The following is a 23,834-nucleotide window of genomic DNA, read 5'->3' as shown; positions in this document are numbered from 1 at the left end:
TGTAACGTAAATTGGAGTAGAATATATGGTGTGTAAATAGCCTCGACGCGAATCTAGTTTAAAAATATTGCGACTCGAATTTACTCTCGCTCGAATGCTTGTCTGGCATTCTCGAATGCATTCTTGACCTCCTTCTGGCCCCTTTCTGTCATCTTTTCCATCTGCTCCAATGCTTTGTGCAGGTCATCGGGCCTGATAGTTTTATTGGATCCCATTGCCTTTAGTTTTTTCTGAATGCTTGCTCGAGCGTCTTTGACTGCCTTACCAGCCTTCTCAAAGTCAAGCTTAGCGGCCTTTAGGGCTTCGTCGCGCGACTCACGTGTTGGCGGCGGAATTGGGAGGTTGAGCTGGAGTTTATTACGCGAATCTGGTTGCGGGTTTAGAGACAGAGATGGGGCAGCCTGAAGAGCGGATGTGATAGGTTTAGTGTACTATTTTGGATAAACCTGTGAGCATTAAAGATAGCAGCATGAAGGGAGCGTTAAAAATAAAACGTACGTCTTCCGCGCCCACGATGATGGTAATCATCCTCCCTTTTGGAATAACTTGCGCCAGGTCTTTTAGTTTCACTATTTGCTTGTGCTTCTCCTGACCCGAAGTCGACCTCAGTGTCACCCGTACATTCTCAATGATCTCCGGATTGAGCCGTCCGCGAGACTGAAGCTTAGCCAAATCTTCTTGCAGTCGAAGAACCGCACGTTGTATACCATCTGATAGGGGCGAGAAGTCGAACGGGTCTGCAACGGCAGCAGGTTCGGCCTGCGCCGATTTCCCTTTGTTCTTTTTGAGGAGTGCTGGTGTTGTGGAAAAGTAGTGTGAGCTCTTCACGGCGTACAATGACGAGACACTACTCGTCCTGCCGAGCTGGTTTGAAAAGGCAAATGCGGTGCTCCGGGCGCCATTGTAGCCAAACGTGCGAGCCTGGTGATGGCATATAGCCTGTGTGGCTCTAGCATAGGGTATTCTAAACGGCGGCGACATAATGGAGTGTGTGATATAGAGACTGCGGTTGGCGAGGACGAAGCAACAGCAAAGCTCCAGAGCTAAAATCTCGGCGTTGCCAAGTCCGCTGGCTGCGTGAAATCTCGATCGAGCTTTATCTCTAGCAGCTTAGTGACAAATGATAGTCAAATTATAGTCTACATCCAGCATCGGGTAAAATTCAGAAATCGGTGTGCGATTGGCAGCTAGAAGAGCGGACGATAGCTACGTAGCCATTACCTACAGCGCTAGATCCGACATCTCAGATTGACAAAACAGCAAAACAGGAAAACACCGAAGCAACGCAAACAGAAAAAAGCACATATCCCCTTTTAAAAGCCCGTAAAAAAGTCATGCAAGAAACATTAAAAGAAGTCACCATCCAATTCTTATATTGGGGTTCGAGTTCGTAAAAAAACGCTTAACTTTGTCGTCCACATATGCAATTCTTGCTGAGAACGGCAAGGCATTCTTTCATACTTTTTTTTATCCTTTATCCTTTTGGCTTTCTTAGCTGGATATCACAAGAGTCCTGCGACAGGTTTATCGAGTAGCCATGGCCTTTGTGATAAGCCTCTTCAGGGCAAGTTCTTTCTTCTTGAGGTCTTCGGGCGAAGACTCCTCAATTTCAAGCTGTGCCATGGCGTCGCTGAGGGCAGACTCGATCTTGTCCTTGGCTCCGCGCTTGATCTTGAGGGACATCGATGGGTCGGAGATGATTTCTTCAACGCGGCTAATGTACGACTCGAGCTGCTGGCGAGACTCGAATCTTTTGCTGAAAGCCTCGTCGGAGGACTTGAATTTCGCGGCTTCTATGGGGAAATTAGTTATCATATCAAATATAGGATAATAAGGGAAACTTGCCGCTAATCATGTTTTCAATCTCAGTACTGGACAGCTTGCCAACAGCATTAGAGATAGTAATGTTGGCACTACGGCCAGAGGACTTCTCAGTAGCAGTGACCTTCAAGATACCGTTGACATCAACTTCAAAAACAACTTCCAAAGCAGCGTCACCAGCCTTCATTGGTGGGATAGGAGAAAGCGTGAATTCACCCAACGAAGTGTTGTCTTCACAGTTTGTCCGCTCACCCTGGTAGACAGGGAACTGGACAGTGGTTTGGTTGTCAACAACAGTTGTGAAAGTTCGTTTCTTGATGGTTGGAACAGTCTGGCCACGGGCAACAACAGGAGCAAAAATGTTACCCTCCATGGCAACACCAAGGGAGAGAGGAACGACATCCAAAAGTAGTAGATCCTGAGTATCAGCGGATGTGGCCTGGCCAGAAAGAATACCAGCCTGGACAGCAGCACCATAGGCGACAGCTTCATCGGGGTTAATGCTCTATATCAATTGTTAATAAGAATCGTAGTGATAGATGGAAGTACCATATGTTTACCTTTTCAAGCTTCTTGCCATCAAAGAAATCACTCAGCAGTTTCTGGATACGGGGAATACGAGTGGAGCCACCAACAAGGACAATCTCATCAACCTGAGCCTTATCCAAAGCAGCATCCTTCAAGACTTGCTGGACGGGCTCCAAAGTACCGGCGAAAGCCTTGGCGTTAAGGTCCTCGAAACGAGCGCGGGTGATTTGAGAAGCAAAATCCTCTCCATCGAAGAGGGAATCAATCTCAACCATGGTTTGAGTTGCGTTAGAAAGGGTGCGCTTGGCACGCTCGCAAGCAGTTCGGAGGCGGCGGAGGGCACGGGCATCACCAGAAAGATCCTTCTTGGTCTTGCGCTGGAATTCTTTCTTGAAATGATCAAGGAGGTTGGTATCGAAATCCTGACCACCAAGATGAGTATCACCAGCAGTAGCCTTGACAGTGAAGACGCCACCCTGAATGTTGAGGAGGGAAACATCGAAGGTACCACCACCCAAATCGTAGATGAGAACATTCCGTTCCTTGTCGGATTTCCCGGAGCCCAATCCATAGGCAATGGCAGCAGCAGTAGGCTCGTTAATAATACGGAGAACGTTCAGTCCAGCGATGGCACCGGCATCTTTTGTGGCCTGACGTTGGTTGTCGTTGAAATAGGCTGGAACAGTAATAACAGCCTTGGAGACCTTTTTTCCAAGCTTGGTCTCGGCAACCTCCTTCATCTATAAGGCCAGGAGAGTAAGACATATATTCAATATTCAAAAGAGTAAGCTAGGGGGTATTTGGGTAAATACCTTCACGAGAACCATAGAGGAGATTTCCTGGGGCGAGAAAGTCTTGTCCTCACCAAGATAGCGAACCTCAACCATGGGGTTGCCGCCCTGGTCAACGACCTTGAAGGGCCATGATTCGACATCCTTCTTGACAACGGGGTCATCGAACCTTCGTCCAATGAGACGCCTTTTCAACTATTAGCCTCAGTCCTCTCTGGGAGTGCGGAGTTGCTAGAAGAACTCACTTGATATCGAAGATGGTGTTCTCAGGGTTCATGGCAGCTTGATTCTTCGCTGCCTCACCAATCAAACGCTCCTCGTCGCTGAACGAGACGAAGGACGGAGTTGTGAAGTTACCCTGCTCGTTAGCAATGATCTCGACATTAGTGCCTTCATAGTTGGCAACACATGAGTAGGTTGTGCCTAGAAACCAAACAGTCAGTTTCTCGTGTATGATCGTCTAGTTGGGCTAGTAATGCAGCGGCGTTATATGCGACTCACCAAGATCAATGCCAATGGCGCCCTCATAGACTTCGGTAGACATTTTGGAGGAAATAATAGAGAAAACTCGATGATCCTCAAGCGAAAGTCACACAGCAGAAAGGACTTTTGAAAGGTCAAAAGCGAAAGGGCGGAGTACCAGGTCGCAAGCACTGAGAGCACTGGAAACGAGAGTATGAATACTCTACGGAGTGAATGAAAAAGACGTCCTGTGGGGGGAAGCGAGAGTTGAAGCGCTCGACTTCGCGGGTTTTGTATTTCAAAAAAAATTTCAGGCGAATCGTTCAGAAAACTCTAACGCCGCCAGTAATTTTGACATTTTCACGTATCGTTACCGTGGGCCCCAATGTCCACTAGGCTTCTTTAGGACTAGCTACGGGTCACCTGATATCGCCTCGTCGCCTCAATTTGTTGTGATGGCGAAGTAAACAACAGATCACGGCGTGGGAGAGGAAGACTAGACCTGGATACAAGTACAGTGGGTACATAAATAGGATCTATCGGTAAAAAAGCAATCCGTGCCGCTCGCCAACTCCCAAGTCCGTTCCGTCCATGCCGCTGAAATCAGACTCAAGTTGGACCTCTGGAACTCCCTTTTGACTGCCATGAAACCTCTCGAAACATACCAAAATCCCTACAACTCTGAGTCTGGCTTCTCCGAGCAACCCATAGGTAATACCATAAAGCTAAGCTTTAGGCATGCATGACATGAAGGAAAAGGGTGAATGCCTCGTATTCAACATTGGGGCCGTTGGGCAATGCTAAATTTGCAAGTCCTCTGCCAGGCGCCGCGTACATTTCGATGTCAATCTTTGTAATTCCTGGTCCTAGCCTGAGTTCATACTTGGGAACTGTGAAATCTGCAGACCGTATTGGAGAACCAGTGGCATGTATTTTTTGATTTCCGACGGTAACTGTCAGCTGAGTTTGTCGTTCAAGACTGCTTGACACCACGGTAGGCTTAATAAATAGGTGATTGTGAGAAAATGGAACACTGAGAGTGACTGATTGTCGTGGGCTGATTGAAGCTGAAGGAATTTCTATGTTAAAGCCCAATCTTTCCTCCGAGTGTACATTGACATGGGTGATTAATCTGGAGCGGGGCACCACTATTACAAGTAAATACTCAAGTCAATCACATAAAGTACTTCGGGACTGCATACCATATTTCTTTGGAGGAAAAGCGTTGGCAGCTATTGGCAATCGGGCAGCAGCTTGTCGCGGAGGGAGAATTTTTCGGGGGGTGGTTATGGGAGTAGTTTGGCCTGGAGTGATGGAATTCGGGGAACCGTTCGCCAAAGTGTTCAAAGCAGCGGGAGCTGGTGCAGTTCCATTTGGTTGTCTGTTATATATATTTACGTTTGGAGCCATACCTCTAGGAGGCTGGCTAGGTGGACCTTCGATCTTAGCTCTTGGAGGGGATGCTGCCATTGGGGTACCTTGAGACGGAGTCTGTGTTTTAGAGAGGGGTGGAGCTCTCTCACGCAATGTTCTAGTAGAAGTATTTGGTTGGATTGGCGTTTCCCTACTACCAGAGCCAGCCCTGACGAGCTCCTGCTGTCTCTTGAGCGATTCGCCATCAACAGTGAAGCCAGCCTTTTGTTTTTCACTTGCACTATCTCCTGACCTACCAGGAAATTTTAACATGAGTTTTTGTGAATTTGCATCTGAGGTCTTCGCATTTCCGACTCTGAGTTTGATGCTAGGAGGGGCTGGCTCGGGCACCACCCTCCGGGCCTCTTCAAGTCGCTCCTTAAAATGGCTCTGTGCTCCAGGCATTAGCAATTATATTACAGACTCTGGGGTATACTACCTCTAGTTCCCCAGCTAATTCAACTATTGCACTTCCTTCCACATTGAATTCTCTCGTATTCCGCCAGATATAGCTAACTTCCTCAGCAAAGGCATCCCAAGTGCGGTATGGCGACATCGTAGTCGAATCCTTTCTCCCCTCCGCTCCACGAATACGCCTAAGCACAGTCCATAGAGACGTTGGATGCTTGATAATATCGTAATATTCTTTGTATAGTCCGCGGTCGGGCTTGCTTAAGAAAGGTTGGAACACCTCTACGCCACTAAAGAAGAATAGTGAGTACTCTGCCAGGTGGAGGTACCGATCAACATACTCTTCATCCTTGAGGCGAATCATTTCGGATATAATCCTTTCTTGCGCTTTTTTGAAAGAATCCCCTTTGAAGTCCGCACTGCCGCTGTCGGCGAAATCAATCTCACGGTCCGTTGTTGGTGTTCGATGACTATGGCGCCGGCCGTTGGTACGAGGACCAGCATCACTGTTATCATTCCGAGGCTGGGATTGTCTGCGTGATGACTGAGGAGACTGGACTTCTTCCTCATCTTCGTCGTCATCTGGCAAGGGGGCGGCAAAGGGCGTATAATTTTCATCCTTGTACGCAGGATTTATCTTGATCATCACAGCTGATACAATTTTGCGTATTCTTTCTGCATTTGAAAACAGAGACGATCCTTTTGTATTGTAAGCCTTTGCGTTGGTAACCATTCGGCGAAGGTCAGCCTCAAGAAGAGTGAGGCAGGGATATTCATGATTTTGAAGTTTTTGCTACATAAAACAGAATATTTGTGAGTCACGGCATAGCAGGAATGACTATGAGGATGCGCAGAAGAATTATTTGCTCGGATAGGCGGGCACAGTTCTCACCTCAATTGTGTCTAGTGCAAGCGGGAGTTTGATGGCTTGAAAATAGTCTGGATACTCATTCTATACAAGAAAAAAAAGTCAGTAAAAAATTCCGAAGCTACCAGTAGTATTTAAGGTCGGCTGATAGTTTAGATAGAATACTTCTGGCGGGACGCATACTCGATCGGGAAGATGTAGAAACTCCGGCGCAACTAGATTTTGACTATTTAACAGGCATCGCGTGATTAGTTACTGCAGGAATACTTTTCACACAAGATTTTCAAAATGACTGACTGTTTATCTTTGGCGTCTTTGATCCTGTGAATCAATTCAAGGCCTGCTTTTGTTGTTCCTTCAGGTGTTTCGTTCGTTTCGGGTATGTAGGACTGTATCTGGCAGTGACCGCGAACATTAGCCAACAAGCTTGATGGAAAGTCAGGCGACGCAATGCCAGGGATAAAAATTCTTTGCGGCAGTTCTGACACAAACCACAGCGCGCAGTGATGGGTCATACAAGCACATGTACAGCAGAGGCTGACGACTTTCCAGGGCAGCTAGCAAGCTCTAAGCATGGCGGCCGGGTTGCTAAACCCAAGCATGATCCACCCCATGAGCGAATCGGCCATTGTTCATGGCTGTTTCACTGGCGGACAATGATGGCTCAGGGCGGCAGGCAAGGAAGGCTGAGACTTACAGTGACTCTGCGCCGCTTGGGCAGTCTCGCGACGACAGGCTCCTGGGACTCGGCCGTGCTGGCTTGTCGTTTGGTCGGCATGGCCCTTATCACTGGCTGGAGGCGGCGAGGATCAGGGCTGGAGCTTTCGAGTAGAGTGGAAACAAAATTGGCGGCAAGGCGGCGTCAGCCACAGGGAGGTCAAATGCACAGGCGCTCTACTTCCATGTCCGAGGGCACGGTTTGGAGCATAAACACACGGTAGCTTTCGCCAGGGCTCGACGGGGCTTCTTTGCGACTGGAGCGGCTCGCGGGTTTGCGAACGCGACGGTCGGCTGCTGGATGGGGGGTGCTGTGGCGCGCGTCTGTGGCTGGTGCGAATGGCGCTTGCACAGGCCATCCGCACTGGAACTGCCGCAGAGAGTGCTGCACAGTGACTGCAATGCCAGCCAGCTCTGCGGCACCAGCCGCCTAACAGGATGTCTGCTGTGGCTTTTATTCACTGCCTGGATCTTTATTTCCTGATACTTGGGTGCTGCCTGTTCAGCATCTGATCTGTATGGATGTACTGTATGTACTGTGTACCTTTGGCTGTTTGTTGTTTATGCAAACTAGCCTATGAAACCACCTTGATTGGCTACATTGCGCCTAGAATGATAAGCACCGTGCCTGCTGGCCAATCACCTTCCCCTCACCATACAATGCAGGCTGAAACGCTTTGTATTGTTGATACCTTCACAAGCTGCCCTCATTCCTGAATTGCCGCCGCAACTGATCCTCACCTTGTCTCCTGCGTCCTCATTCCACACCAGCTGCGGTTGGGGTTCTCTAGTGTCCTAACATTTTGAAGTTGCTCATATCTTCATACAAGCCCCCCTTCTCCCTTGCCCAGGACTGAACAGGTGAGTCTGGCCTCTGTTTATCCATGAACCCCTCCCCCACGTAGACAGTTACAACCCATTGCCAACACTCCCTCTGTACACCCAAAGGTTTCTTTACGAAGCGCCTGGGCCTTTTCTATGAAGCTAATTGCATTAAACAGCCACTGCAAGCAGACGTATTGTGTTTGCCTGTCAGTCGTCCAAGCAGCGGCATACCCCACTCTAGTTTACCGATGCCGCCGATAATGGACATCGATTCCTCCCGCCGAAACAAGAGACCCCGACCTCTTTTGGACGAGGAGAAGGAAAAGTTGGTGAGTTTCATCGACAAGATACATTATTCAGCCAGGTACGGACCTGTCTACCTCGTTTCTCCCGGCATGTGATCCTAATCAAGCGAAAGATACTCCGATAACGAGTTTGAGTATCGCCATGTCCAGTTACCGAAAAACATGTTGAAAGAGATTCCTCCTGAATATTTCGACCAATCCAAGGGTACTCTTAAGCTTCTATGGGAGGAAGAGTGGCGAGGGCTGGGAATCACACAGGTACGGCACTCAACCGTCCCCAAAATTGCACTCCTCCAATCGCCTCCCTGACTTTTTCAAATTTAGAGCTTAGGATGGGAACACTACGAAGTTCACGAACCTGAACCGCACATTCTTTTATTTAAGTGAGCTTACATTCTCTGCATGCCATTGTTATGGTTGAGCTAACCTAGCTATTTGGCAGGCGCCCGATAAATTATCAACTCCCAGCTCAGTGATGATTCCACCGCCATAGCTACGACCATTCCAGGCGTTCTTGATTTATGTTTTCTGGCGTTCCAGTTTATTTGGTAATGGATTTTAATATGCTTGATTTCTTCGGCATGAGTTAGCGAGTATGATTGACATGAATAAAAGCATGTAATACACCATTTGGATGTCTTTCCAGATTACTTTGAAGCTGAATCAATACAGTGATTATTGATATCTGCTAATTCTCGCTTCGTACAATCTCAATCTTATGTGCCTTCTTGAGGAATGTTGCTTTTGAATTCTTGTTACACAATATTCTTTTTAAGCCATTCTTCCCATTGCTGTGCAGTAAAGCTGCTACTGATGGATCTCTCCTCGATACCCTTGACAAGAGTAGTTGTCAACTTTTGATTCTCAATCTCCAACATGATCCTGAAAGGGCATGCTTACATTAAAAAAGACTGTTGGAGTGACATGGACGCCTATAATTCGGTTCGACTATCTCACTATTAGTAAATTATAGCGAAGCATCGAATACAATGGAAAACCCACCTTAGTAAGAAACTTGATATCATCTGTCACTGCGTTCCCGCTGTTCAGCGACCCATCGGGTCCCGGCTTGTCACTAATCTTAAGCAACTCATATACTTTGCTTTCGTCCACTCCAGCAACCCCAGCCGCCAGTTTGGCCAATCGTTGGTAAGTCTGGTTTCTCGTTTCATTCACGGCATTTTCATCGAAATACCCCGTCTGTTCTTTGAACAATGCAGCGCTAAAATCCCAGAACTTTTCTGGAGCCAATCTCAAGACCGCCAGAGCAGCTTCTTGAGTCAAGGTTGATGAAGGATGCCATGGTTGAACTTGCGGGCGGAAGATCACGCGGAGTTTTGAGGCATATGAGTTTTCGATGACACCTACAACAGAGCCATAAAAGGTACCAAAGAGTTTGGCAGAGAACTGTTTACCCCGCCGTAAACTCGCATAATCAGTGCTTTATTTCATCTGTGATATGAGCATCTGCTCTGCACTCTTACCGGGCAGACATAGTCAAGGTCTGTTAACAATTCCTATGTATAAGCGCGCGGAATCCTGCATTATACGTTGAGAGCAGATAACGTACAGAGCTCAAGGGTATGTTTTGGGTCAGTAGCCCCATAGCGACCAAGTTGTAGACCAAAGTATTTTGGTGCCAGAGACATAGTCGTGAATTCTAAGATGTGTCGACGTTGAACCTATTATGTAGACAAGCTATTTGTTGTCGAAATGGGAGGGGCAGTTTCGGAGATAAAGTTGAGTTTTGCGAGCGGGGAAGACGTTGATATCTGGCCCGGAGCGGGCTACGTCATTTGACAACGGTTCTCAAAAAGCAAAGAGCGGGTATCCATATTGTCATGGGGAGCCTCAGGAAAGTATTATGTATGTACATGTACAATTGAACCGAATGGTTGAAGGCTGTGCTCTGTATTCTATTCAGACATCTCTCATCACACCGGCAATGGCACTCCAAATGTTGGAGCGACGTTTACGATCTAAAAATGCGAAAGTCAAGGGAAACGGCATCAAAATATGAAGAAAATGGAGAAAACAACAAAAAAAAAATTCATCTACGCTGATAAACTCCGTTAATAGATGGGTATGAGCAAAAAAGGAGGCAAAATTAGCGAAAAAGGTCCGGGTATCAACGTTTCTCATGTGGTGGAGGTGGAAAGGTCTTTTACGCTGGCGTCGAAACCAATCCACTGTCTTTCCGAAGTATTATATGCACCTTTAATGTAAATAGTGCACTGTCCCTTAGTACCCTTCAGCGCGACCAAGCCCTCGACTACAACACAATGTGGCGAGGACTGTAAGCCGACATTACCTAGGCGTTGATAGAGAGCACTGAAAACTTTTGCAGCCGCGACAAAATCAGGGTCTGGTTTCGGTATCGAATAGATGATATTTTGAAATGGTGATTGCTCTGAGCGAAGTTGCGGAGGATTTTCGACTTTCGGAAGGCTTTCCTGCAGGGAACCAGGCCGGTAGTCTTTCGGCACTTCCGGCAAACTCAGCCGTGAATCCGTATCTCTCAACCCTGAAGGGGGCGATACGTCTTGCAGATGTTCGGTCTCTCCTTGAGGACTGCCAAAAAATGACGTAAGCTTTGCCGTTTTCAGTCTCAGAAACAGCTTGCCTGCGCCAACAAGGGCCAGAAAGAGCTTCTCGGGTACTAGGATGTTTCGGAATCTCTTGCCCTCTTCAAATGGCATCATTCGTATGACCGAAGCCACACCGCCATCATCGTCAATTTCGAGCCTGGGAGTGATTATTAGTATAGGGTAACTATGGTCGTAGGAAGGGAAATCTTGGGTACCCGAGATTCACGTATTCTATCCTTGACATATTTAAGGATAATGGAAAAAACATGGTTTGGTGGATTGATATCGAACTGCCAATTAATCCCATCATCTTCGAATCCTTTGTTGCAGATTTCAGAACCATATCCGATAGCTCCCCTGGATAAAAATTAGCCTATCAAATAGGAACGACCATCTAAAATTAATAAACCTACTTCTAAGGCTTTTGGCCAGGTCCTTATCCTTTAAGAGCTTGGTCAATTGTTTTAATTCGGGATCGTCCGGTGAATATGACCGTCCCACGCAAGGGCGAGGAATGGCTAGAGGAATGAATAGCGTTAAGTCTTCCTCTTCAACACCTCCAGCATCCTCAAAATCTTCAACATCTTCATCGTGTTCATCATGTCCTTGTAGCAGCCTAACATCATGGTCATTTTGCGATGGATCAATCGCCTCTGCCTCTTCGTCTTCTTCTTCGTCGGCAAGAAAGGCCGTCAACGGTTTCCAAACTATCCTGTCCCAAGCCGTAATGGCGAGAAAATATAGGGCAAAATTAAACCAGAACCTCCTTCAAGTTCAGCTGTCAGCTAAGTTTTCATACACAGAAAAATGGAGACGGTGTATACCTCATCCAAGGTCGCTTTTTGAATTTAACTCTATGAACCTGGAGCAAACCATTTTGATAATGAAGCGGTCGATAGAGCAGTAAGGCTGATGTTGGTTGCTGTTGAAAGACCGGCCGACGGATAGGAACGGCTCGTAGGGAACGGGGAATCATTTGTATTACTGTCAAGGAAAGACGTGCATGTCGGGAAGGGGGGAAAGTGGCAGTTGAATAAATGCAAGCAAAGTGAATAAAGAGCGTCAAATGTTCGAGGTCCTAGGTCGATGAGCGAAAATGCACCGAAAACGGAGAATGCCAAAGCACGCTGCGCTCTTTCACGGGCTGATATCAAACTTTCGACTCTCCGCGCCGATGCCAAGACTCAACGCTAGTTATGTACATACGATCAACCTCGTCCCCATCAGCACTACAACTCCGCCCTCACCTCCAGCGCGCCCAGAGCTGAGCAAGCAACACCTTTAGCTACCGGTTGCGTCAGCAAAAGACCTCTTGACAGTTCCGTGCCACATTTGATCGGCCCCCCAGCGCCCAGGGGCCAGTTCCGGGACCCCGTCATTGTACCAATATGAAGCAGTGTTACTCCTACCTTACCATATGCCTGGCTGCGGCAACTACAGCTGTCGCCTCCAAAGATGCGTCGATATATATGCTCAATAACGCACCAGCTTCAGACTCGCGAACCGAGTGGCGAACAAGCCCGGACGCGGCTAAGCTGGTACTTACGCGACGGTTGGGATGGCTGGGAGCATCGGCAATTGGAGATGTTGAGGAGAAGGTATTAAGAGATGTAAACGATATTGGGGGGCAGCAAACAATTTTGTTTGGAGATTCGGATCGAAGAGAGCTGCGCCATAAGCTCCTAACCATCGTACAAGGATTTGCCCCTTCGAAGAGTATGAGCTCCTCTAAGCCTCATTCGACATTTAGTCGGCATTCGTTCTAACAATACGTTTCCCTTTCTTCTAGAAATCTACGAACAAAAAGATCAGCTTCGCCATGTTAAAGTGGCTAGCGCAGCGCCCAATTTCATGGGAACGGCATATATCAATAGCCTGTTCACAGAGACAGCTCCACAAAGCCCAGTCGCCCAACTATGCTCGTACCGATCACAGCAAGACTCAAATACAATTCTTGACCTATCATTTCAGATAAAGGTACTGAAAGAAGAGGAATTTTTCCAGGCACCATGGGGCTAACGTTTACTAGGATGGTTTGGAATGTCCTCCAGAAGAGCTGGTGTTGGAGGATCTAACGAACACTCTTCTTGCGAAGGATGGTAGCCACAGGGGATTGGACAGCATGATCCGTTCTTACGTCGGAGCATCACCTACTGCACCAGGAAGCCATGTTTCTGCTTTTCTCAGGGTTGTCAATACCATGACCGGAGTAAGTATCCCCTCCCGGGGCTAAACCCTTCCCGCGCCCCATGCAGAAGAGCAAGTAATTAACAGCAGTCCTCTAGAGCAAACGCCTTGTTACAACTGATAAACTCGCAGCTCAAATACTCGATCTTGTACATTCAACTGCTATAGACACAACCGTCGTCGTTCTCCCGGGCCAAAGCTGGGAAACACCCTCACCAATCCGAAGCACCCGATCCACTTCGCCATCAGACAAGCGTCGCTCCTTCCCTCAGCTCACCCCCATAATTCACCGAGCTGCCTCCAACTCCTCCAAACATAACAACAACACGCTTTCCACTCTCCTCCCACTTTGCTACGCTAGCAATGATACCTGTAACACCCGCACAAACTCATGCTCCGGCCACGGATACTGCTATCTCAAACGATCCGGCTCTAACAAGGGCAACAGCTGCTACGCTTGCAAGTGCCTGCGTACCGTCGATCATACTAATACTAACGGGGGCAACAAGACCACGCAATGGGGCGGGCCAGCGTGCCAGAAGAAAGATGTGAGCATGCCGTTCTGGCTCTTGACCGGATTTACGGTTCTACTAGTTGTGGGAATATCGCTTGCTATTGGAATGATGTGGAATATGGGGCAGGAGGAACTTCCTGGTGTGCTGAGTGCAGGTGTTTCGGGCTCCAAGGCGCAGAAGTAATAGCTAGATTTCTTTTTATTATTATTATTATCTCTCTGCCTTCTGGTTTACGCTCCTTCTTGTTTGTTTGGTGCTGCGCAATTTCCACCGCATGATCTGAATTTCCCCTTATCCCACTGATTTTCTATATTTGTTTTGGGATTCCCGCACTGTAAAGATAGGCATCTCTTAGCACCATGGTCAATAATGTTGAAAAACAATAGAATAAAATAAAATACAACTACGCCAGTTTCCCTGAAACAAACCTTGCTTGCGTAGTTATATTTTTGGAGTGGAGCTAAAAATAAATGTGTTGTCTGTACTCCGTATACTGCTAATCATTCCAAAAATTGACCAAAGAAATGTTTGTAGATACAACGGCGCCCTATCGCAACTTCAAAAATGCCAGTAAAATATAAGATGTGCACAAGGGGGAAAACGATCCTAGTATGCACCAATAAACAAGGAGGGAGCAGTATGTAAAGGCATCCTCACAACGATTGAGGATGCTATGAAGGGAGGCATCAAGGGGGGCAAAAAGGGTATAACTACCTGGGAGATTAGGGAGGCTGGAAGAACAGGTCCGGCGAAAGGAAGCCAAAATAACCCTTTAATGAGCAGAATAAGAATTTTGTTCTCAATAGTGTCCGTTGCACTAAACCCAAAGGAATGTTATGAAACAAAAAGGAACTCCTCGCACCATGCTCGCATAGCAATGAAAATGACATCTGCAAAAAGTACATCGAAGAAAACAAAACCCTCCGCCTTCATATATGTAGTCCGAACTGTCCAAAGAGTAAAATAAATAGTAAGAAAAAAATGAAAAAAAAAGGCGAAAAAAAGAGAAAAAAAAAAAATCGTAACATGTGTGTTCATGACAGATATGGTGTAGATATGGCAGTGCGTTGTTTGGAGAGAGAATTGGAAGTTGTCGGAGGAGATTATGGTACATCAATCAAGTCACAAAGGCAAGCCCCTATAGTAGCCCTACCAGTCTGGGAGCATGGGACATCCAAGGACCCTGAGAAAGGTTTGTCGATATTTACGTAAACAAAATTTTACCTCGCGCCCGACTCGAGTTGGCGGGGAGTAGGCGGAGTGTTCCTTTCTTGGGAGCGCTCCGATCTGTCGAATGATGGAAGGAAGATGCGATGACCGGCAAGTGGTGGAAGTCTCGGTCTCCATACATTCCCAGTGCCGTTGTTTGCGGGAGGATCCGCGGCATTATTTGATGGGCGTTGAGGTTCGCCACTTTGGCCGGACGTTTGTCGAGTGGCCGATGAAGATGATAAAAAGCGGCCTGGAATGCCTATTCTGGAGGTGAAGGGGTGCAGGCGGCTAACGAACGCTGCAGGTTCGGGAGGCGCTGGGTGCTGGTCTGGATTTCGTCGGCCACGTTCCGGTTCATTGCTGTTGTCGGCGCCATCGGGGCGGGGTTTCGGAACATAGTAGTCCGCTTTACAGAGGGGACAACATGCCCGGCGGCTAGTCAACCAAGGGTCGAGGCAGGAAGCATGGAAAGCATGGCCGCAAGTCAACCCGCGGACATCATCATCGTCCTCGATGGTATCTAGGCAGATGGCGCAGGAGTCTCCTGGATTCGCCAGTAAATCGGTTGGCACTGCAGCATGGATGGGGTCATCATGATCATCATGATCATCGTCATCGTCCGAAGCGACGCGACTTGCATTGGGGTTTTGCGGTGCAGGAGTTTCCTTGCTGTTTGCTGTTGATGGTTGGGCATCGGGGGTGACTTGCACAGCCCCCTTTTCCGCCTGGTCACTTTTGGGTAAAGGGGCTTGCTCGCTATCGTTAGTGCCGGAAGGCTCGGCAGAGCTTGGAATGGCCTGAGCGGAGGTGTTATCGGTATAGGATCCGGATGCCCGTTTGAGGCTGGCAGGTTTGGCAGTTGTGGGTGGTTCAATTCCTCCAGCGGTAGGAAGTCCGTCGTCTGCTCGCGAGGCACGCCAGGCCTTGTACTTGACAAGCGGGAATCGGCTATTCACTTCATCCATCGTCATGAGTTTTTTCTCTCTCCGCCTGCGGGTCCTTGGAACAGTCATGAGATCGATTGGCTCGCCTGTATCTTCGTTCCGGAGTTGTCGATGGCGTTGATTGTAGCGAAAGCAGTACTTGACGCCGACGATGATCCTGTAAAGCACATGGCAATATCAGCAACACAGAACGTCAAGAAAGGCTTGGATGAATGCAGGTGAACTGTCGCGTACCAGAGATTAGTGAAAACGACACCGAATCCCAATGCCACGAAGAACAACAACGGCTGGCTATTGCTTCCCGAAGCCGGGCTTGGATCAGGCATGGCTGTTGGCGTTGAGGTGGCAGTTGACATTTTTAGGGGTATTTAGAGCGCGACGACGAGCCGCAGGCTCTGTAGGAGGTGAATCCGAGAAGCTTTGAACAGGTTTGGCTAGGTCCTGAATAATAGAAATAGATGAGGCGGTATGAGAGGCTCTGGTGCACCCCGCATAGAACACGATGGCGGAGGGAATCGAGACAAGCGAGCCAAGCAGCGACCGAGGCGGCTACAGCCGGATGGAAGGAGAGAAAGATAAAGATAAAAAGAGAGAAGACGAGGTTGTCCTGAGCGAGCTGGAATCACGACTAGAGGGCACTGTTCAGCGTGGTAGGGAAGGGTGCGACGGGTTCTAGCAGAGGCATAACGCAAACGCCAGACGACGACAGGCAGCGAAAGACAGGCCTGGGCGCCGAGCGGGCGGATGGGCAGAGCGCGCGCGGCGGCGGCGACGACGACGACGACGGCGGCACGGAGGACGCAAAAGAGCGTTGGTGGCGCGACGGACGGCCGGGGCAGCGCAGCGGTGGGCGAGGTCGAAGCCGGTGGACGAGAGAGCGGTGGTGGTGAAGTCGGGGGGAGCGAGGCGGAGCGGGCGATACCCCGGCAGAACGAGCCCCAATACGGGCCTTGCCGCTTTGGGCTGGCGGCGCGGCGAGCCAGCGTGGGCGCCCACGGCCGCGTTACCTGGTCGGGCCTAGCGCGGTGCTGGCTGGTCATCGCATTACCGCCCGGCAGCGTCATGAAACATCCCGCTCGCCGCCTCTGCACGCCCGCCACAGCAGCACCAGCAGCAGCATCACAAGTCCTGGCGGCCAGACACCGCAGCCCGCGCGCGCGGCGCCCCGGCCTGCTGTCGTGGCATCCTCCCCGGCCCAGCGCCATTGGTACAGCAGGGTCGTACGCCAATCGCGACGCTGCCTGCCGGGATTCCAAAGAACAGCCACCGCTAGCTCGTAACTACGTGGGCCGCAGAGGGATCGTGGGAGGAAGAAACAAGCGTGTTTTACCCAGGTCGCCGTCTGGTGCTGATCCCTGGTTCGCCCGTGCAAGCACGCCGCTGCGCTTTGTTTCGCCCTCCTCACAAGAAGAATAATAATCTTATATCAAAGGGTCGGGCGGATTGCTGGACAGGCGGGCGTTTGGTGCGCTGGGCGATCGCTCCCACCCCTGCCAGCAATCTGCGCTTGGCGTGGGCACGCGCATCTCCTTCGAGCGGGCCGCCGGGCTCCCTGCCCTGCCTCGCACAGCGTCAGGTGTCGGTGTAACGACTCCCCGGCCGGTCAGTATTGTTATTTCACCCTCAAACCCTACCTTTTGCTGCTCGATTTCTAATCCTGTCTCCAGCCAGAGCCCATCAACTCAACTATGTCATCGTGCCCACATCGCTCGGTCGGGAAGCCGGCCTGCAACCACTGGCCCACTCTGCTTAGCCGACGCCTCGGAGCAAGAAAGGCGTTTTTCAGAGTCTGGAGTGCAGCCTTTGCCGTTTATTTCTTTTCTTTTAGTTACCCTTCTTGCTTTCTTTTGTTGCAATTACGCAGATCATTACCCCGCATTGTGGGGAACAGTAATTCCTCTGTTTCGTCCGCAAGAGCGATGTTCTACAGCACATCGCCTTTTTCACCCGCATCCCAACGATATGGGTATGAGAAGCAGATGCAGGAGGTCCCTCGCTCCTCCGTAAGGGTACCGGTTTTGCCGGCGGCTTTATAGCTTATCCCGACATCTGCCGAGACGGCTTCCTCCCCTTCCTCCCGCTAGGCTTTTCAGATTACAGCAAACTGCATATGCCCACACATGATGCATTACCATTCTTGTTAACGGAAAAAGATGAGGCTGTGGGGAACAGGCACTAGCGTGGTCAATTTTGCATCTTCTACCTATCCAAGTAGCCAAGGAACGAAATAGGATGACTTGAATCGAAGGAAGTGGAGAGTCTGGATATTTTTGGAACATATTGTCGAGAAGCCTTTCTTACGACCCATCTCATTTTTGGTGGCGTGAGACAACTTGTAGTGATGCATTTTTCCTGCATCCACCTGGACCATCGTCTTTGTTAACTTATGCATGTATTATTCAGGGGTGCCGTCATGCCTGGAATGATGTACAAGAAACATTCTTCTTGTATCCCGGAAGCTGCAGTTTCATCTTGGCCAATCTATTTTCAAACACACTGACTATTAACTGCAACAGGGAATAATTATCAAAGAATATAGACCACAGATTTGGATAAGCATTTTATCCCCGGGTATTTAGAAAGTCGAAGATTAGCTTCGATATTGAGAGATCATAGATACCATGTAAAACTGTGCTTCATGGTATCTCATTTCAGTTTCTCCATGTTCAATCTCTCTGTGAATCAGACAGAAATGATATTTCTCAAATATTCCCCATTACTATGAAATAAAGCGTATTAAAAGAAATGGTTATGATGAGTATTGACCTGAGTTGCCAATATGAAGATATTGAACATAAAGCAATTAAATTCCAGATCACATTCCAACACCCCTTTTACTATTAGCAAGTCAACGGTCCCGCCGATATCCACTGGTTACCAGTCTTACAGCGACCCAGGAAAGACGTGAACTATCAAGAGGTCCGATAGATCCAATGAGGTTATTCAATACCATACTTCCCATACTGCATCTGCTATGGTCAATCACAAAAAATATCTGATTTCCCTGTTCATTCTTCCAGCAATCTCTCATAGACTTTTCGAAGAGATACTGTGAAAATTGTATCATTTTTATCTACTCCCAGTATCCTGAATACCAGCCAGCAAAATCTTAGTCAATAATCACTGAAGTGTTGCATCCTCATTAACTAGGACATTATGAAAAACAAGACCATTATGTGAAAATGGCAGCTAGCAGTTGTACTGTTGCAAGCAAATTGGATCTTTTTGACTCTGAATGTAAGAAAAAAATCTACCCTTTGCTGGATTCAGATTTGATCTTAAAGAATCCAGCCATTTCATATTGCTTAAGATGCACATCAAATATATATTCACCATTTATGGCACTTATCATGGCCAAAATAGGAGGATGGATAGCTCACAACTCCAGGAATATTTCCTCTAGCCAGTTAAGAACAGTGTTATGCCTGGTTTTACACATAGAGGCCCAAATGTCACTCAGCATTATACTGGTATCTTGGCTATGATTTGATAGCTTTAAAGAATTTCTTCTTCTTCTTCTTGTGGTCAGAATCTAAGCCATAGAAATGCTTGAATAGGCTGTACCGACAAATTCATTGTCGCCGCTTCTCGCTGAGAATGGCGATGATGCTAGGTGCGTGATGCAAACCCCAGAATTCAAGTCTAGACTACCATGAGCCCTGATGGCATAATCGAGATCCTGCTTAAAGCGACTCAAGAAGTGCAAGTAGTATTCGTCCATATATTTATAGGATGTTTCCATCGTTTTCTGCTGGTCAGCTATGAGAACAATAGGCATATAACAATATCAGCCCGTTTGAAAAGGCTTAAGCTTGCGATGGCCAGGAGCCATTGTCAATTGGCTCGTGGTCGCCGGTTGAGGCCGCGGCCCGACAAGCGTTCCAAAGTCCGGAGAGTTATGTCCTTCGGTCAATCATTATTCCGAATCGGATTTTCCCACCTGCCGGCGGAGTATGTACTCCTTAAGGATTGGATGAACGAAAAGAGTGTCAGAGTCCTGTTGAATGGCGGAAGGATTCTCTTCAGAATATAGAGTATACTTAGCCAACCCTTAATGGACAAACCAGCAAGGCCAAAATCAGGCACAAAAGTGAGGTTATGTAACCAACAAGATGGTCCATATCCCTTCTTGAATTCCTGGACACCAAACCAGCTTTCATCCTTTTTCAATACACCTGGACGTGAATCTACGATTTGCTGGAACTCGTAAGTCACACTACTGCCACAAAAACTGTAACATCAATCATACCGAATATTTTGGGGGTATCGATTCATTAGCATGCTGCCGAGGGCCATTTTCATCCAATACCCCGCTCTCATGAGCCTCCTCTGGTGAACAGTAGCAGCTCCTGTTCTTGACCCGATTTTGGCAACTTTAGGTGATCTGATCCTTCCGGCTATGCCTTTGACGTGTGCACGGTCCGCGCTGTGGGCAAAAATCATCTGCTACAAGAAGGCGATGCGATCGATACTGGCGAAGTATCAAGGGAAAGTTAGTGAAGGTAAGGATAGGAAGCTCGGGGCCACATGCCGTGGGGAAGAGTCTTGAGAACAGTTTTCCGTAACAACACGGCTGTCATTGATTTCGTCTAATAAAACCCCGCGTCCAGTAGACCGCGGCGTCTAACTAACTTTTTCATGCCGTATCCGGTTCAACTGTGCGTCTCGTATCGAAGGGGCATAGACTGCCGAATATTGGCCTGTGCTCCGCGGTTTCCTCTGGCTCTTGCTCGTAAAAGAAGCCGCGATTCGCCGGGATTATTAGCAGAGCAGGGATTGCTCCTTTCGCAGTCGCTTATTCTGGCAATTCTGCCAAATATGTAAACCACGGCCTTTCAAACCTGAAACCAGCAGTCAGGTTTGACTTTGAGAAGGGCTGTGGGAAGCGATACCACCCATAGGTCATGATACCAGCACATATTCCTCCTGGTCGCATCTGAACTCTGATGCAGCTTTCCAAAATAATGAATTGAGGAATATGTTGATCGCCAACTTAAATCTAGCTTGGCTTCAGTGGGTATGCTGTTTTCTCTACCTATGCAAATCCACCACGATGAACTTTGTTGCCTCTCTTTTCATCAGTATATCGTGCGCATGGTATTAAACAGCCCGCTAGAACCTGAAAATGGGAGAGTCTTGGAAGTGTTCTGCCGACACGGGGCTTTGATGGTTGTTTTTTCAAACAAACCATATTTCAAACTTGGTTCAGCACAGTCATGCGAATCTCGGGATGACAGTTGAAAATGTAGCTCCTGGGCTATATGCCCACGTCAACTGTTGGATATTGCTGGGAGTTTGGAACTCTACCAGTGGTGTCGCCACAAGCAACAGCGCATGTCCCGCTGAGTCGCGGAGCATTTGTCATAATCCTCGTCGATATTATTCCTTTTAGGGTCTCACTTTGCCACCCATCCCAAAGAGGATATACATTTTGGGGTGCAATCGCCAGGACAATGGCCGTTTTGGTGCTCCAAAACACGAAGTGTGGCGATAGCCCACCCAGAAGGAGTATGGAGCAAGCACACAATCGGTTTCGGATGTCGGAAGTTCAGCCATCGTGGGTCGCCTGTGGGTTGGTGCGGCTGCGATCCGCATCCTGTGCGCCTCTGCCCGCCCGCTGAAGCGCCCAGAGACGGGAAGTAAAGGCCGTTGATGGGCGAGGATGCCGTCCGCCCCTGGCGTGTCAGAGAACAGGACGCTGTCTGACAACCCCGATGCGGCATAGCCCACGCTGAGTCAGCGGTTTCCCGGCGTCCGGCGTTGCAGTTCAACCTCCCAACTGTTCTTCCGCGCGGACAACCATGAGGCACAAGACCCTGGCCTCAAACCGGAGGCACAGACACATCGAGACACCGTCGATTGCTGTCAAGATGGCTTGGTATTGCTTAGCCCAGGCTGTGCGGCGTTTGGTTTTTACTTCCCTTGCTGTCGAAGCACTTGCTGTATCAGCATTGGCCTGCCCAGTTTCATACTACCACCCTTCGCAACAGTTCTTTAGGACCCTTTGCTTGAGCTGACGCTTCTCAGGGTTCAAAGCTGCGGCGGTAGTTGAATTCTCCTGTCGTTTGTGGATTAGCCAATTGCTTCTTGCTGTCCCTACTCCGTTCTTCTCCGCAACTAGCGGCGCCAGACGGTTTTACTAAAGGCCTTCCGGTTTGGCCTTCCCAGTGGCTCTTAACCACTTCGGTTGGCGTTGCATAGCTATGCGTGCAAACATCCTCCCGTGGAGCTGCACCCACCCTCTCCCGAGCAAATGCTTGACTCGCTAGTTCTAAGATATCAGGGATAGTTGAGACACCTGGAGTTGGAGCACTCCGTAAAGAATCAAACACAACGATATGGCGGCGATGACTCGGACGCGGCACTTGGAGCCCCTCAGCTCTAGATCCGATAAAGGTCTTATAAGAGGAACCTTGGGCCTCTTTACTAGGTCTGTAGGCTTCTCAGGATTTCGTCGCAGAGCGGCAAATTTGGAATTTCCTTCCACCACCCTTTATTTATCTTTTCTCCATTCAATTCTTAGAAGCTTTGATAGCTTGGTAGTGGAAGGCCGGCCTTTCATCATTTCAAAGACAATGATTTTCAAGACCACTTCTGTTCTTTTGGCACTGCTGGCAGCTGCAGACTTGGCGGCAGGGCACGGTGCTATCATAAAAGCTACAGGAGACCAGGGTGGACAGGGAAGCGCTATCGGAAGTAAGAATATCTTATCTGTCGAGACTTGGAGTAGAGTACTAATGCTGTGACTAGTTGACCAGAATACCCCTCGTGATGGAACGAGAAGAAATCCATTTCAACAAGATACTACTCGCTTTCGAGGGGCTGAGAAAGCATCTTGTGGTGAGACCTTACAGGTAAGGCGTCCTTATACTTGTTCGTGTGTGAAAGTATGGCTAATCCTTTGCGAAGGGTGGTGACAACAACATTGAAGCTGGTACCCAGAAGGTCATGGATGACAACGGCGGCACCCTTCCACAGGTTTCTGCTGGTGGTCAGCTTAAAATGACTTTACATCAAGTTAACGCTGATGGCGGTGGCCCCTTCAAGTGTATGATTGATTCTACTGGCACCGGAACTCAATGGCAGGATATCCAAGTTTCCCAAAATGTTGATGGTCGAAGAGGCATCAATCTCCAAGGCCGTAAAACTGATTTTGTATGTATTTCCCCGTTGCTGGTATAAGAATCATTAACTGACTGCTTGTAGCCATTGACTGCTGAGATTCCAGCCAACCAGCAGTGCACGGGTAATGTGGCGGGCCAAGATAATGTCTGCATGGTTCGTTGCGAAAACCCGGCCCGTGCCGGGCCCTTTGGAGGCTGTGTCCCCGTTCAAATGCAAGGTGGCAACAATGCTGGAAATAATACTGCTGGAAACAACGGCAACAATGGCAATAATGCAAATAACGGCAACAACAATGGCAACAATGGAAATAACGGCAACAACAATGGAAACAACGGCAATAATGGCAACAACGGCAATAATGGAAACAATGGGAATAACGCTAATAAGGGAAATAATGGAAATAACGGCAACCAAGGCAATAACGGCAACCAAGGCAATCAAGGAAACAATGGAAACCAGGGCAATAACGGAAATAAGGGCAACAATAATGGGGCCACGGCTAGCTCCTCTGCTGGAAGCGCTGCCGCTACTGGCGCCACAGGAGGTGCTAAGGGTGCTGCGGGAGGTGCTGCAGGAGGTGCTGCGGGAGGTGCGCTTAAAGGCCTACTTGGTGAGGCGTTGGATGGTGTTAAGGATGCCGCTGGTGGCGGTGCCGCCGGAGGAATCCTCGATGGCATTCGCGGAGCCGCTGGAGGGAAGGCAAATAACGCCGGCCAGAAGAACGCTGCGCAGAATAACGCTGGCCAGAATAATGCTGGCCAAAACAACGGAGCGCAGAATAAGGGAGCGCAGAATAATGGAGGGCAGAAGGCCGTCAACAATGCTGATGCTGAGGCGGATAGAAAAGCAGCCGATGAAGCAGAGGTCGAATAAGGATCCCATGTCCTTACTAAATGCTCAATCTGATCGGAGCAATTTTGAAATTCACTCTTTCTCTGCGGCCTGGCCGATTCTGAAATTTCATGTTTATAGTCTATTCTTGCTTTAAATACATAGTTTTCAAGTAAATAGTGACTTAATTTCCTTGCGTTTCGCAAAAGTTCATCACTTTAAGTGACTTAACTAGATAACTAGTTACTTAAAGCGGCACCGGCCACCTCGTGGTCTCCCAACCCAACTCAA

At 48.6% G+C, this 23,834-nt stretch overlaps 9 protein-coding genes across 9 annotated transcripts; 3 read left to right on the top strand and 6 right to left on the bottom strand.

The window, feature by feature from the left end:
- Positions 1-80: 80 nt before the first annotated feature.
- Positions 81-981, bottom strand: RRF1 (ribosome-recycling factor; the record flags this gene model as incomplete). Its single annotated transcript, XM_049252769.1, has 2 exons — positions 81-431; positions 499-981. The coding sequence occupies 2 exons, from the start codon at positions 979-981 to the stop codon at positions 81-83; spliced, it is 834 nt and encodes a 277-aa protein (XP_049108268.1).
- A 543-nt stretch (positions 982-1,524) lies between these two features.
- SSB1 (Heat shock protein ssb1) lies at positions 1,525-3,684 on the bottom strand (the record flags this gene model as incomplete). Its single annotated transcript, XM_049252768.1, has 6 exons — positions 1,525-1,793; positions 1,846-2,326; positions 2,382-3,089; positions 3,162-3,327; positions 3,386-3,563; positions 3,642-3,684. The coding sequence occupies 6 exons, from the start codon at positions 3,682-3,684 to the stop codon at positions 1,525-1,527; spliced, it is 1,845 nt and encodes a 614-aa protein (XP_049108267.1).
- A 650-nt stretch (positions 3,685-4,334) lies between these two features.
- On the bottom strand, positions 4,335-6,809 carry LOZ57_003719 (uncharacterized protein; the record flags this gene model as incomplete). The annotated part of the gene is made up of 6 exons (XM_049252767.1): positions 4,335-4,750; positions 4,805-5,405; positions 5,455-6,219; positions 6,319-6,378; positions 6,478-6,520; positions 6,592-6,809. 6 exons carry the CDS (start codon positions 6,807-6,809, stop codon positions 4,335-4,337), a joined length of 2,103 nt encoding a protein of 700 aa, XP_049108266.1.
- A 1,287-nt stretch (positions 6,810-8,096) lies between these two features.
- On the top strand, positions 8,097-8,617 carry CKS1 (Cyclin-dependent kinases regulatory subunit (Cell division control protein cks1); the record flags this gene model as incomplete). Its single annotated transcript, XM_049252766.1, has 4 exons — positions 8,097-8,200; positions 8,255-8,399; positions 8,466-8,524; positions 8,584-8,617. The coding sequence occupies 4 exons, from the start codon at positions 8,097-8,099 to the stop codon at positions 8,615-8,617; spliced, it is 342 nt and encodes a 113-aa protein (XP_049108265.1).
- A 279-nt stretch (positions 8,618-8,896) lies between these two features.
- LOZ57_003717 (uncharacterized protein) lies at positions 8,897-9,636 on the bottom strand (the record flags this gene model as incomplete). Its single annotated transcript, XM_049252765.1, has 4 exons — positions 8,897-8,974; positions 9,042-9,089; positions 9,144-9,582; positions 9,626-9,636. The coding sequence occupies 4 exons, from the start codon at positions 9,634-9,636 to the stop codon at positions 8,897-8,899; spliced, it is 576 nt and encodes a 191-aa protein (XP_049108264.1).
- A 643-nt stretch (positions 9,637-10,279) lies between these two features.
- LOZ57_003716 (uncharacterized protein) lies at positions 10,280-11,705 on the bottom strand (the record flags this gene model as incomplete). Its single annotated transcript, XM_049252764.1, has 4 exons — positions 10,280-10,886; positions 10,945-11,086; positions 11,143-11,495; positions 11,554-11,705. 4 exons carry the CDS (start codon positions 11,703-11,705, stop codon positions 10,280-10,282), a joined length of 1,254 nt encoding a protein of 417 aa, XP_049108263.1.
- Positions 11,706-12,117: 412 nt separating this feature from the next.
- LOZ57_003715 (uncharacterized protein) lies at positions 12,118-13,614 on the top strand (the record flags this gene model as incomplete). The annotated part of the gene is made up of 4 exons (XM_049252763.1): positions 12,118-12,445; positions 12,519-12,706; positions 12,759-12,938; positions 13,015-13,614. The coding sequence occupies 4 exons, from the start codon at positions 12,118-12,120 to the stop codon at positions 13,612-13,614; spliced, it is 1,296 nt and encodes a 431-aa protein (XP_049108262.1).
- A 1,037-nt stretch (positions 13,615-14,651) lies between these two features.
- On the bottom strand, positions 14,652-15,913 carry LOZ57_003714 (uncharacterized protein; the record flags this gene model as incomplete). Its single annotated transcript, XM_049252762.1, has 2 exons — positions 14,652-15,744; positions 15,822-15,913. 2 exons carry the CDS (start codon positions 15,911-15,913, stop codon positions 14,652-14,654), a joined length of 1,185 nt encoding a protein of 394 aa, XP_049108261.1.
- A 6,249-nt stretch (positions 15,914-22,162) lies between these two features.
- Positions 22,163-23,585, top strand: LOZ57_003713 (uncharacterized protein; the record flags this gene model as incomplete). Its single annotated transcript, XM_049252761.1, has 4 exons — positions 22,163-22,283; positions 22,338-22,441; positions 22,497-22,742; positions 22,794-23,585. The coding sequence occupies 4 exons, from the start codon at positions 22,163-22,165 to the stop codon at positions 23,583-23,585; spliced, it is 1,263 nt and encodes a 420-aa protein (XP_049108260.1).
- Between the last annotated feature and the right edge of the window lie 249 nt (positions 23,586-23,834).

The sequence above is a fragment of the Ophidiomyces ophidiicola genome (assembly GCF_022830035.1).
Source record: "Ophidiomyces ophidiicola strain CBS 122913 chromosome Unknown scaffold_13, whole genome shotgun sequence".
Lineage (NCBI taxonomy): Eukaryota > Fungi > Ascomycota > Eurotiomycetes > Onygenales > Onygenaceae > Ophidiomyces > Ophidiomyces ophidiicola.
This window is presented reverse-complemented; position numbering and strand designations above follow the sequence as displayed.